At 34.3% G+C, this 14,530-nt stretch overlaps 2 protein-coding genes across 2 annotated transcripts; one reads left to right on the forward strand and one right to left on the reverse strand.

Annotated features, from left to right (window-relative positions):
* The first annotated feature begins 6,405 nt into the window (after positions 1 to 6,405).
* LOC133309769 (uncharacterized) lies at positions 6,406 to 7,979 on the forward strand. The gene has a single exon (XM_061510575.1). It carries the CDS (start codon positions 6,505 to 6,507, stop codon positions 7,339 to 7,341), a length of 837 nt encoding a protein of 278 aa, XP_061366559.1. The 5' UTR covers positions 6,406 to 6,504; the 3' UTR covers positions 7,342 to 7,979.
* Positions 7,980 to 10,853: 2,874 nt separating this feature from the next.
* LOC133309767 (lysine histidine transporter 1-like) lies at positions 10,854 to 14,084 on the reverse strand. The gene is made up of 7 exons (XM_061510573.1): positions 13,918 to 14,084; positions 13,394 to 13,777; positions 12,597 to 12,990; positions 12,418 to 12,523; positions 12,224 to 12,315; positions 12,074 to 12,142; positions 10,854 to 10,952 (listed from the first exon to the last, which is right to left on the reverse strand). Exons 1-7 carry the CDS (start codon positions 14,082 to 14,084, stop codon positions 10,854 to 10,856), a joined length of 1,311 nt encoding a protein of 436 aa, XP_061366557.1.
* Between the last annotated feature and the right edge of the window lie 446 nt (positions 14,085 to 14,530).

Raw genomic sequence — 14,530 nt, forward strand, 5'->3', positions numbered from 1 at the left:
AAAACTAGGAGGACAACATATATAAACTTCCTTAATAAGATCCCCATTTAAGAAAGCAATATTCACATCAAGCTGGTAAAGCTCCAAATTTTTTGCCATAGCTACAAAGAGAAATGAGCCAACATTGACCATTATGGTGACAAGAGCAAATGTCTCATGAAAGTTGACTCATTCAATTCGATTATTAATTTCCTGCAATAACTAGTCGAGCTTAGAATCGCTCTACACTTCCATCAAAGTTATATTTAATTCGGTACACCCATTTGCAAGGAATAACTCTTTTCCCCAAAGGAAGAATAGTTAGAACCCACGTGTGATTTTGTTAAAGCACGTCAATTTCGTGCTTCATTACTACATGCCATCGTTCATTACACATGGCATCTCTGAAAGAATGTGATTCTATCACAACACTTATAGCAGCTAAGAACCGTTAATGCTGCGGTGAAAAATTAGAATAAGAAACAATTAGCAATGAGGTAGGGAGTACCTGAGGAAGGATTGCCTTGGGAAGAAGCACATGGAAGTGTGTGTGTGCATATTATTACATGGAAACTCTTGCAGATACACTGGTAGTCTACGAATGCACTGTTCATGGCCTAGGCGTTCAGGTTTAGGATTTTCTGGAGCAACAACGATCTCAAACGGTGCTTGGATTTCATCTGAGCGAACATCAGGTGTGGCTGGTTGCGAAGAAGAGCTCCTCTTATCGTCCAAAGGAAGTGCAATTTGTATAGGTGAATAAGACGTTGTGTTTCTTAGTCTAGTAGGCAAGGCACTTGTGGCATTTCTTCATCAAACACTAGGTATGAAGTTGGAAAATTTGGGCGATTATGGGGCTGCTCCATATTAGTATTTTGAGCATAAAAAAACTTTGCTCAAAGAACATCATGTCATGCGAAACAAAAAATTCATGTGTATCAGTATCATAGAGACGCCAATATTTTTGTTCATAAGGGAACCCAACAAACACACATTGTATGAGCAAGAAGCAAACTTATCCCTTGGTTTTGGTTGTCGTGGTGCATAGCATAGGCACCCGAAAACAAGTAGATGAGAATAGTTTGCTGAAATCTAAACAATATTTCATAGAGTTTTTCCTTGAAGAAGTGAAGTAGGTGTGCGATTGATCAGATGAGCAGCAGTAAGAATGAATTCACCCAAAAAAATGACAGGAAGATGAGCTTGAAATCTTAGAGCTATGGCTACATTGAGTATGTGCTCGTGTTTGAGGTCTATGCGACCGTTCTGCTGAGGGGTGCCTGCACAAGATGTTTGGTGTAGAGTTCTCATGGCAGTGTATATGTCTTTGAGTCTGGGATCACAAAATTCTAAACCGTTATTAGATATGACCATTTTAACTATTTTGCCGAATTGCGTTTTCATTATAGTTAAGAATTGTTGCACTTTTGTTGATAGATTCATTTTTTTCTGACATCAAAAACATCCAAAACAGATTTACTACAATCATCAATAATAAAAAAAATGTGTGCACAATAGAATATGATGTTTTATAAGACCCCAAACATCCATTTGAATTAAGTCAAAATATGCTACACTTTTGTGAGTGCTCATAGGAAATGGACTTCGCGTCTGTTTTGCTGGGAAGCACACATCACATACTATATCAGATTTATTTTTATTACCAGTCATTGAAATAAAAGAAAGTGAAGACAGACTTTTACAAGAAGGACGAACCAGGCGTTGATGCCATATTTCCAAAGATTTTGTATTACTAACAGCATCCACTGCACTCTGTGTGATGTCCTGCATTGTGCTACACACATACACTTCGTCTTGCTGCCTACCCAAGTCAATCTGCATCCCTGAAAGTTGGTCCTGCAATATACATTCATTATCAGTAAAGATAACACGTTTATTTTTTGTCCCAATCAACTGAGCAACCGAAAGCAAGTTGCAACATTAATTAGGTACATATAAGACATTAGTAATGACTAGTTAAGGCATTAGTGTAACCGTTCCTTGTTGGACAACATAAGTGAATCGTCTATCGAGCAATTTGACACGCGCATACTGCACTGCTTTAATGTCACTTAAAAGTTTGAGGTTGCTGATTATCTGCTTTGAAGCACCGTTGTCTACCAGCCATAAATGTGAGCTTGAATTCTTACCAGAGAGTTGATCTGGGTTTGATGACGATGATTCAACCAGGTCTAGGAGTTATTGTATCACCTATGGTGTAAGCGCAAAGAACAATACTGCGTTGTTGACTTTTTGTTCCTTTTTAGTGTCACTTTGCATTGTATGTACTGCGTTTTGGAAATATCAATTTCTGTTATACTTGCCTTTCATTATGCGTGCTTATCAGGAAGCGATCTTTTAGATCAATGCTCTGATACCATAATAAAATTGACAAGAATACATCCCATTTCATTGTTGTGCCAACATGGCTCTTAAATACAAAAGGAATACAATAGAAAGACTTACAATTTGAATTTTGAATTTATCCTAACAACTAATGCTATTTAATGCAGAATATTAACATACTAATTATATTGGAACCTGATTCTAATCCTGTGTTGATAATATGATGACAATGCATACTAATTATGCTAACAACTATTATAATACTAACAACTATTATAATCCTATCATTATGTACACATGAAATGCATAATATTTTTTTCCGCTAATAACATGTAAGCCCAGGCCTTCACGAGGTGGGCCAAAGGCCCCAACACCTCTAGTGGTAATCTCACGTTCTTTGGTAGAAGAAACCCGATCGATTCAATTAGAAAATCAATAAATTGATCGGGTAATCGATTTGGGTAATACAATGAATCACATTTGTTAAAGAACAAATGTGAACCGACCCATTTTTGTTGAAATCGTTGACTCTCCAGTTTACATAAAACCTGACGAATCATGTTTGACAATTGGATTCTATTGTATTCTAGCCTATGGACAAAAAAGCTTTAGTGGTCGAAACTTTTCTGTTCACTTTGTGCCTCTTATTGTTTGATCCTCCTAATTGAACATAAGTCAAGTGGAGTGGAGAGACGTAGGGTTGGGGGTGTTCAAAATGTTAAAAAGAACCAGACCGATCCACGACCACACTGCTCCATATTTTAAAAATCGTTTATTTTTAAAAATCAGTTTCATATGAAACTGCATTTTATTTTATAAACGGGTTATTTTTCAAACCATAAAAATAATTGGTTATCATTGGTTATCCGTAACCAAACTGCTCTACAATTAAAGAACAAATACGTAAATTCATTTTGGCTAACAGGTTTATGCAATGATAAAATACGTGGGCCATATGTGCTTATCGATGGTTCTTTTTCTATAAAACTCCAATCTTCTTCAACATGTTTGTTTTTTTCTTTTTTGGTGAGTCATCGTACGTGTCTTCTAAATAAGGTGAATTCATCATTTTGCCAGTGATAGAATTGATGCTGCTATCAAGTGAATTGTTTCTCTGCACAAATTTCCCATTATTTCCTGGAAAAATCATAGATGCTTCTGCTTCAGCTGCCTTTCTTCACTGATCTGAAGCCACATAGAAGCCACACCCACGCCACTCTTTGCGGTGCCATACGCTGCTCCTATACTTTCCTCAATCAGTTCAAATGAAACTCTTAGTAACATAAATCTTGAGAGAACGAGGAGCAATTTTTTTTATAGTTTAAAATAATTTAACTGTTCTTTTACAAATCACTCTCAAAACAACGTGAAACAATATCTGTAAGAATCATTTCGTCCGTAGAGTTCCAAAATAATAAAAATTCTTGCAAGAAATAGTTGACCAACTATCTACAACCAGGTAGGTGAAAGAAACGACTGCTTATAAAAATAGCATAATACATCAAAAACCAAATTTGAATTTGTTGTGCAGCCGGTTTTGAACGTGATAGATGATTTATGATTCATAACCGATTTTGAATTAAAACCAGTTTAAAATTGGTTTTAAATCAAAACCCGTTATGAACGATAAATCGATTTTTGAAAATTAAAAACTGGTTTTAAAAAATGTAAACCGGTTCGGTTTGAAAACCAAATCCTTTAAAATTGGTTCGATTCGATTTTTATCAAAACCGATTATGAACCGCTCCATAAACACCTCTACATAGGGTGTCAATCACATGTTTGGTAAATGCTATCGGTAATCAAATTAATGAATGAAATGGAGAGATAGAGAAGAATTGCTTGTGTAGCGGAACAAGCTTTAGCTTTTAGGGTTACTACCTATCAAATATTAAGGTTGGCAAAAATGAGCCAACTTGTCGGGTTGGCTCGTAACCCGTAAAAAACGAGTCGGGTTAGGTTGGAAAAAATGAGCTGCCAACCCGAGCCAGCTCGGGGAAAAATGAGCCAATCCACGGGTTGAGTTTTTTTTTTTTTTTTTTTTATAAAAAATACAAATTATAATATACAAAATGGACAAAACCCACACATGTTGTCATCGTATTTCTTCCTTCTCTAAACCTAAGTCCCTAATCTTCTCACATCGTTTCCATTTTTATATTATTAAGTTGTGTTAGCTTTGTTTGCTTCAATATCTTTCCCACTTGGTAGCAAGGAGTTTTGATTGTTTCTCGATGTTGATGCAAATTTATTATGAAGAAAATTCAAAACTAGAACATTTTGCATTTACTTCTCATTCTGTAACCCTTTATTTAAGCTGATGGAAGCCACATAGCTGGTGCATTAATACTACAGGTTCTTTTAAATAGGAGAAAAACGAGTCAACCCGTGAGCCGATTTTCAAGTCAACTCGCCATATTTTTGAGCCAACCCGCGAACCAACCCTAACTCGACTTTGGTTGGGTTGGGTTGGATTTTCTGGCTTGTTTTATTTTTCGAGCCAACCCTAACCCGACTCGTTTTTTTTGGGTTACACGCGAGTTGGGCCGAGTCAAGTCGGTTGGCCCGTTTTGCCAACGCTATCAAATATGATGTTTTTATCTTGCAATTACCTTATTACCGTCTTCATTTCTTCTATGTAATTTATAGAGCTAATTGTTTTATGTTGTGTTTAGTGCTTATTAAATAAAACAAGACAGTGTCATCAATTTTTACAAATGGTGAATTGTAGAATGTTTTAGGAATAAAATAAAATAAATAATGTATTATAAAAATTTTATAATTGCATGAAAAACACTCAATCCATAATAATAAACTTGTATACATATAATTTCTCAAACTATTTCCCTTTTTAAAATCTCATTTATTTGATCTAGTTTCATGTTGAAGACTTTTACATGACGTTGTATGCATGATCTCCCTGTTTCACATCTCTTAAAATAACAAATCTACTTATTTGGCAAAGTTATTCTTAATTTGTAGTATAATAATGAATGGTTTATCAATTTTTTGCAATCTTTATTGCTCATATGAGTTATAATTAAGATGCAGGTAGCATCGATGATTAATACTAGTTATAAAATTTATGTTGATATATATATATATATATATATATATATATATATATATATATATATATATATATATAAGAAAAGGGTTATATTGATAATTTTTTTTTACAAATTTACAAATTACACTATGTCAGACCGATCAGACTTTATTCAAGAGTCTTTTATCGGTCAGACATAATATAGTTTGTAAATAAAAATTTATAAGTATAACATTCTCTTATATATATAAATAATTTATTATCATATTTTCTTAAATTATGATAATGTAAGAAAAGGTATAGATTAAATAACAAAAATATTTGACTTTCATGAGTTTTTAATATTTAGCATTTAATCTGTAACTTGTATAAGTATGTGATTTTTGTAATTCGATGATATTCGCTATAAAATTTAAATTTTTAAAAAGATTAAGTGGTACTTTTTTAAAAGAAATAATCCATAATGTTTTAAAATTTTGTAATACTGCTTATTCATACTTCAAATTTGAAAGGGTTTTCTCTTATATTTAAGAACCGACTTTTATATCGTCATGGACCGTGACCAATCATCGTCGACCGTTTGAACGCATAAACGTTTAGCATATATCGTTTCCTTTTACCATTCTTTCATTTTCACAAAAGAGGTTTCAGTAGAAAAGCAGTGTTTGCTAAGGCGCTTCCATAGCAGTATGCGAAAGGGGAACAAAATTTAACTTAGATTTGTGCCATAATCGAATCGGCACACGTGGAACCATGATCTGGAATCCCAATCCATCCAACGGTCAAAGTATCACAATCACAGTTCACAATGCTCGAAGCTAGCAGCCTACTACGTGCCCCTCTTCTGCCGCTATTACTGTGCACTACTCCTTCTCCTATTGGTTCTCTCACTCAATCTCTCCCATATAACGCCACGTTTCCCTTCCCAACCAATACTCTTCCCCTCTCTCCTCTATCTCACACGTGTCCTTCTCACAGTTCCTATAAAACCAACCCTCGTGTCTCTACCCTCGCTGTCTGCATTAATTTGCTCTCTAATGTTTGTTTCCACTGATCCACATAATACTTTGCCTCTACCACAAAACAAGTGAAAGCAAAACGGTGCGTTTAGAGAGAGAGAGAGAGAGAGGATGGACGGAAGAGGTGAGTGTTGCATCGCTAGATATGCAACCGGTACATGCCATATGTCCACGATGGACAGAATAATGCTTAGGTTTCGTCCCATCGCGCCGAAACCGGTAGCCGGAGGCGCCTCTTCCGACGGTTCTTCGTCGGAGAGCAGCGACGCTTTCTCCAAAAACGGCCGAACTAAGAGAAAGTACGTCAGAGAAAACAACACCACCGGCAAACGAAGGATACGGCGGAGGAAGACTCCGGTGCCGGTGGTGACTCTCCCGTTGATTCCGGAAACTCCCGATCCGAAGGATCCTCCGGTGAGAGATCTAACCCTATCTGCAGGAGAGGAAGTGCAAAACAACAATAACAAAAACATGCCGGTGTGGCTGAGTTTCGAGAATCGAAGCACTGCGAAGGTGGAACCCTATTGGTACTGCGGTGCGATGGATCAGCCAGCGATGAGGTATTCGTGCGTGACAGTGGTGTGCGTGACGGACACGTGGGTGGAGGGAGACGGGCTAGGGAGTACGGACGAGGAACGGAGGGTGAAGATGAGCAGTGACACGTGTCCGGGGTTCATATCAGACGGTTACGGGAGGGTGACGTGGACGAACGGTGCGTACGGGGAGATGATGGGGAACGAGGGTGAGGGACTAGTGTTACTTGTGATGAAGGTGAGTACAGTGGTTCTTTACCCTTCGTTCACGTGCAGGGTGAGGGTGGTGCAGTACGCGTGTGGGAGAGAGAGGAACTCATTAACGGTTCCCTGTGATGCGTGGAGGATGGACTGTGGTGGTTTTGCATGGAGATTAGACGTTAAAGCTGCTCTTAGCTTGAGATTGGGTTCCTAAACGATGTCGTTCCGTTCCATGCTCGTGAGAATACTAATAATCCTCTCTTTGGTTTTGATCTCCAACCTTGGTGTTGAGAATTGTGAATACATAACCACAAGTTAAGGCTTGCTTGAGTGTAAATTAATGCATGTGTACTTTTTTTGTTCCCTTAAATCCTTAGATAAAATGGCTTTCCGGTTTGAGTTTGAGTTTGAGCTTGGAACAGTGGTGTTCTAATGAAATATCTGAATACCATTTATCAATGTAATCAATGTTAGTAACACCCCAATAGCTAGTGAAAGTTTTTTGTGGGTCATACTTATTATTTGCGCGATCTGACAACTCTGTTGCTTCTATATCTTTACTTATTGTTAGATCTAGATTGTACTTTTTTATTTATTCGTTTAATTTAATTAATCGTCTAAGTGGTCATCTGTTTGTGCCGTAAAGACAAAACGAAAAAGCTGTAAAATGTAATGGGAGGAGATAGGAGATGGGAAGTGGGACAAATGGGCAAATGGCTTAGGAGTTAGATGTCTACGTGGTCGTATTGAATCACTTGGGATGCCATTGAGTCATTAATCTTGGAACTCTGGCGTCTGGTTATTGCTCCACGTTGCTGCACCTGAGCACAGCATGTAAACTTTTACTTTTCCAGCATCAGATTCAGATTTTTATTTCCTGTTCTAAATAAAAAAAGTATAATCTCTACCCTTTTTTCATTCAGGAGTTACTGCAAATTGTTGTAGATTTTTCAGCTAAATATTAATGATTTTAGCTGGCATTTGTTTTCAGATAAAGCTGTATATTTAAGATGTACTTACGCACATTCTTACACATAATTAGATTATGCAAAATACCAAATGATGATATATAAGTTGGCAGAGGATGATAATACCTGTTCGATCTTTTTCAATATTATTTTTGAAAGGATTTAAAGTCTTAATCTTAGACTTACTCTGAATTTGACTAATTGTGAAGTGACGAAACGATTATAATATTTTCATTTTTTTTTATGCATAACTAAATTTTCAACATTATATATATATATTTTTCACGGGGCATTAATAAATTTTATATTTAATCTTAATCCTTAATTTTTATAAATCTAATAGTTGTAATTTGTTGAGGATCAATTAATTAATAAAAATAAATCAATCAACCTTATTGTTTTTATCTCGGTATAAAATTAATCATTCTACTTTTTTATAGATAATGCAAAAGTTGGTCTTTCAAACTATTATTTTTCTAAAAGAATTTGCTTATTTTTTTAAATTTATAGTAAGTTTTTATATTTTTAATAATTGATATATTTTAATATAAACACACAATTATATGTTAAATTTACGATTCATGACATAATTGAAAATGCAGTTGTTATATAAATATGGAATTAGTATCTTAAAAACAATTATTTAAATAATATGATTAGCTTTATGATTCACTTTATCCTATTTTGTTTTTTGTTTCTTCATTTTAGCTCAAAAGGAAATTACTGCTTAAAACTAAATTTACAGCCCATAAAAATTTAAATGAAATTAGTTGTAGAAATATATTAAAATAAATCCTTGAAATAAAAAATGTTTTATATTAAATGCAAAAGAAAGTTATGAAATTGATTATTTTAAAATTATAATTAAATTGAAAGAAAATAGAGTCAAAAGTTGTAGAATATTAGAATTTATTTTATGAATATTCTTAACTTTTGGGTGTTATTGATTATTTAAATTGGACACAACTTTTATAATTTAATTAAATCTTTAAAATATTCAAATTGATAAGGATCAAGAAATTCGAACAATTTAATATTCGTATAATGACAACTAAAAAGTTACACCATAGTTTTCGTTGGAATTCAATTATTTGAATAAAAAAGGATAATATATGTCTTAAACGACAATTCACAGGATTAGAAAATGAAATAAAGTTTAGGCCTATGAATCAGCCGTGCACGATTTCAAGCCAGACTTATCGAGCTCGTCGAAACTAAACTAAAAATAGTTTGTGGTTTAGATTTTATTTGTCGAACTTAGTAGCTAATGTATACATGGCTAACTTAATGGACTAATCTTCAGTAACAACTCTATATTTCCTTAAGCTGCACTGTAGTTTATATTTAATACGGAATCTCCACAATTTTGTTATTATTTTCATAATCTTGGATATCATCAAGTGAACTGTCTTATCCCTTAGATACACACATGGTTGTTCAAGATTAAACTTAAGCCTAGGACTCTGTTAATACAAGGTAAATTGATAACTGATCAGTCCTTGTGGATAGCGACTTTCAAGCGTGCTAAGTTGAATTACATGTGCTTCACCAACTGCTATAGAGTTTAAAGCGTTTCAGTCTAATCCATTATTTCTCCTTCCCATGGGCTCTATTCTTTTGGCCCAGTCTTTTAGTATGCAATCAAGTATATTGGACCGTAGGGGCATGACTTTTGATCATGATTACAACATGCGTTATATTGGGCTATCGCCTGCCCGTGCCCAATTTGGCCCGGTTTAAAGCCCAGCTGATAGAAAACAGTTCTAGGAATTCGGCTGTGTTTGATTATTGTTTTTAAAAATAGTTTTTTAGTTTTCAGAATAAAAAAACTAAAAAACTCGTTTGGTAGCACATGTTTTGTAAAAACTGTTTTGAAAACTATAACTGTTTTTTTGTTTTTAGAATCAAATTTTGGGAACATGTCTGAGTTGTTTTTGTTTTCTGTTTTGGTTTTTAACTTTCAAAAAGAAAAAAATATAGAAAACAACTGTTTCCATAACTATTTTTTAAAACAGTTTTAAGAACAAAAAAACTAGAACACAATCAAACAGGCCCGATTCTGTTTGATTATTATTTTTAAAAACAGTTTTTTAGTTTTCAGAACAAAAAAACAAAAAAACTCGTTTGGTAGCACCTGTTTTGTAAAAAAAGTTTTGAAAACTATAACTTTTTTTTTTGTTTTTAGAATCATATTTAGAGAACATGTCTGAGTTGTTTTTGTTTTCTGTTTTGGTTTTTAACTTTCAAAAATAAATAAATATAGAAAACAACTATTTCCATAACTATTTTACAAAACAGTTTTAAGAACAAAAAAAATCAGAACACAATCAAACAGACTCTTTCAGACGTTAAAAAACATGTTCTTGGTATACAAAAAAAAAAACATGTTCTTTTAAAAAAAAATTGAGATATTTTTTTACAAAATAGTAATTATTATTATTTTGTAAAGATTGTTACCTAACATGAATTAAATCCAATCAATCGAATTCTACTGATTGACTTGTTGTATGCATGAAAATGAGTATCCTTTGAGTTGTTCAATACAACTGCAAAATCCTAGTTGAATATCTACATATTTGATTTCGCATAAGTACTTATTACAAATCATAAGAAGTAATCAACGCAACACTGCAACAGAATGAAGAAGTTCCCTAGAGCAAATGATAATATCTAAAAAAACAAGGAACAAAAGACATAGATGACCAGTTGTCGTAGAAAAATCAAAGTATGAATTTGCAGCCTCATTGTGCAAAGGAAGTTACGAGTAAAATTTGTATTCCTTAGCTTGTAGTATGATCTGCCTCAATGCGCCAATAGGAGCTAAAACCATCAAAAGCACTCCGAATATGATGCAAAACTGGAACAGCGATAAGAAAAATCAAACTCTTATACAGTAAAAACATAAATCAATATTAAACAAAGAGAAATGTTATATTTACAACTTTTTCTTTTACAAACTCAACTATGTAAATTCTGAGGAATACATTCACTCACATGTAGGGGTGTAAATGGGCCAGGCTGGCCCAGCCCAGCCTACGGCCCAGCCTACATTAAGCCCAGCCTAGGCCCAGCCTTTCAGAAAAGTAGAGTAGGCTTAGGCTTATAAAAAGACTTTTTTAATAAATAGGCCATAGGCCAATTTTGTCAAGCCCGGCCTACGGCCTTGTAGGCTGGCCTATTTAATTTATTAAAATAAAATAATAAAATAATATTTATTTTATGTGACAAAGACACAAAGTACCAAATACCAATATCTCTTACTTTTTGTGCTATTTTATTTTACGAAAGGAAAACTTGTCTAATGTCTCCAAATTTTATATGCTGTTGCAGCTTAATACCATGGAGCAATGGGTACCTTGCTGGATTATGATGTTACTGATGAAGATCTTTCAATAATGCTCTTCTTTCCCTTGTCTTGATGGTGGTTTAAAGATTTTTAGATGAATGACATTCTCTTGTAGACTTTGTTTCAGCATCCACTAATTGTATTTTTTTTATTTTTCCCATTTCTTTGACTCTATTCCTCTATGATATACATTCTAGAGCTGAGGTATTATGTTGACTCTTTCTTGTTTGTCATTTTTTTCTTATGAGAAGTACTAGTGCATGCATGAATGGAACTTTCTTTGCTCTATACAATTATTTTTTTTTGCTTAGTATATATAGTGGGAGGCCTACAAGGCCTGTAGGCCATGTCAGGCTTTCTTATTTTTTATAATGGGCCGGGCTTGGCCTACAAATAAAGCCTTTAATAGGCCAGTAGGCCAGATAGGCTGAATTTTTTTTGACGTAGGCTTGGGCCAGGATGGCCAAAGCCCAGCCCAGCCCAGCCCATTTACACCCCTACTCACATGTGTACCTTCCGGAGTACATAGTTGAGATTGTAAGAGTTTGTAAATAAAAAAATTTGTAAATATAACTTTCAATTTAAACAAAAGTATTATATATGAGTGTGGAGAATATTTTTGGTGTACATACCCAATTTGCCCACCAAGAAATGCTAAATCTCTTTGGTTTGTGGATGAGAAGCCACATTATGCAAGGGAGCTGCAAAAGATCATGAAATTGATCAATATTAACATTTTCTTTTATGTTGTAAAAAGTTATTGGAGATTAAAATTTCCTTACAAAGTATGTGGTTGGAGCAAAGACAAATCCCCCAAAGAAGCCAAGAAGCCCACCAAAGAAAGGAAATGAAACTCCAAGGAACAACGTAAGTGCTGCATATAAATAAATTTGCAACTTGTTGGATAAATTCTGTTTATACGTGGAATTAAGTGCAAGAAATGAAAATTAAGTATGAGAGAGAAAAGCACACTCACAAACATATAAATTACGAGTTATGAATCGAAGGAACCAACTTGGCTTGAAATTCATCCTTTTCACAAGGAATAATTCCAACATATCAAACACTGGAACAGCAAAGACCTAACAAGAAAACTAATTAGATTATAAAGCATAAATAATTTTTCACAGCATACAAAAAAAAAAATTAATGTACCTGATAACTTCCAGTAACATGAACAACAACAAATATATTAGCAGCTGTAATGAGCCAGCGGGGTTTCTCAAGTGACAAAAGGATGTTGTCATCAACAGAGTTTCCAAAAGCCCAATAACCAAAGATGGAAATAGGAAAATAACACAAAGCCACTATGATATAAGCAATAATCATGCCCTTCCACATGGCTCCTTTGGAGGGCTTTTCAGGTGTTGAAGGGATGGTAGCTTGGATCTCCAAAATCACATTGTGCCCTGCATACCCAAAAGCTACATCTCCCAAAGCACTAAAGAAGCCAAACACATTTCCTGTAGTACTTGAATATCTTCTATCATATCTCACGTCTGGTTGAACCCCTCTGTGAACCGAAGCTATCCAAGCAATTGTAGAGTAACTGCAGAACAAGCAAAGATATTTTTTACATGGTTCCTTCAAAAATTCGATTGATATTAATTTTTTTTTTTTTTTTTTAGAAATATTCCAATCGGTTCATTACTTCGCAACTAATCCGATTCAGTGTGGGTGCAATTTTTTCTTTAAGATACCAACATGTGTACAAAGTGCTAATGAACCAGATTATCCATATTTCGGGTTTAAGCCTCTTCACCCTTCATTGCTACTATTAAGAATCAAATCCACTATCCTTTCCGCACGTCAAATCCTGGGATCTAGTTGTGTAGTCAGTAAACCAATAACTCTCAGGTTTTTATTTTATCTTTTAATCAAAAAGTTTCTCTCTTTATGCATCTCATAATTAACATGGATGATCAATAAAAGTACTACAATAAATACCGTACCTCAAGGACATAACAGCAGCAGCCAAAGAAACCCCAGCGATGGAGTTGAAACTAGGGAGATGGGAGAGAACAAATTGAACACAAGCAAACATCATGATGAAGTAGGTTGTTCTTATGGGCTTACAATCATGACAAAGAATCTCATGAATCTTCTTTATAGATTTTCCACCAGTGATCATGTAAACTATATTAACACCAACTTCAACCATTAGTTGTTGAGGCACCACAATCCAAAGTCCAAGCTTTTCCCCAAATGCATGCTGCCCCAATTCATGATACCTGTCAAACCTCTTTCCCGGCACGGCCTCATGCATTTCAATCATTTGCCATGCTGTGTAGAATGTGCAAATCCATGAAAGGATCAAAACTGTGATTCCTGGACCCCTGCCATGCATGACAAAGAATGTGACATTAACTCCATATACCATATCCAACACAAAATAATAAACTATGATATATGTGTGTGTGTGTTTTTTTGTTTGTAAGATCTGATGAATTGAAAGGGAGGAGGGAGTTGAACAAACCATCCAAGTTCTGACATAGCGTAGGGGAAACCCAGAACTCCAGCTCCAACCACAGCAGTGACATTGTGAAAAGTTGAATACCACCACTTTGCATTCCTAGATTTAGTGATGGGAAGCCAATCACTGATGTTCTTTTCTTGCTTTGCACTGGTGTTGTTTTCTTCCATTTTTTTTTTTCCCTCAGTGTTCTTGTGGCAGACGAAGACAAGGCTTACAGATTCTTAATTCAGTTTTTAGAATCTCCTACTTTTGTGTAACAAGATTTAATAGTTATCCATAAGTGGATAGAATTTTATTAATACTTTTTTTTTTTGTGAAATTATTAAAAAAAATTATTTATGATGAATCTGGAGGGTAGACAATAGATTTTAAATTGATATTAAATTTTTGTTTTTTTTTAAATTATAATTTAATTATTTAAAATTTAAAGAGAAATACAAAAAATAAAAACGTAAATATTTTTTCCTTTCATAATATCTTGTTTTGAAGCTTTCAATTTTTGTAAAAAAGTTCAAAACTTAAAAAATATTTTAGTAGGAGATAAGTTATTATATCTATCTTTTTTTTAACTATTCATTTTCAACACGATTAGATCAGAATCTCAAGAGAAGAG

Source organism: Gastrolobium bilobum, unplaced genomic scaffold (genome assembly GCF_033153095.1).
Source record: "Gastrolobium bilobum isolate Gb01-03AN ecotype WA unplaced genomic scaffold, APGP_CSIRO_Gbil_v1 utg10474, whole genome shotgun sequence".
Classification (NCBI taxonomy): domain Eukaryota; kingdom Viridiplantae; phylum Streptophyta; class Magnoliopsida; order Fabales; family Fabaceae; genus Gastrolobium; species Gastrolobium bilobum.

Bases quoted from the DNA above. Each gene is read 5' to 3' on its own strand.
- LOC133309769 (XM_061510575.1), top strand. From the start codon at position 6,505: ATGGACGGAAGAGGTGAGTGTTGCATCGCTAGATATGCAACCGGTACA.
- LOC133309767 (XM_061510573.1), bottom strand. From the start codon at position 14,084: ATGGAAGAAAACAACACCAGTGCAAAGCAAGAAAAGAACATCAGTGAT. The intron at 12,524-12,596 runs GTACATTAATTT...TTTTCTTGTTAG, and splicing joins ATGTTACTGGAAGTTATCAG to GTCTTTGCTGTTCCAGTGTT. The intron at 12,316-12,417 runs GTGAGTGTGCTT...ATTTATATGCAG, and splicing joins AACTCGTAATTTATATGTTT to CACTTACGTTGTTCCTTGGA.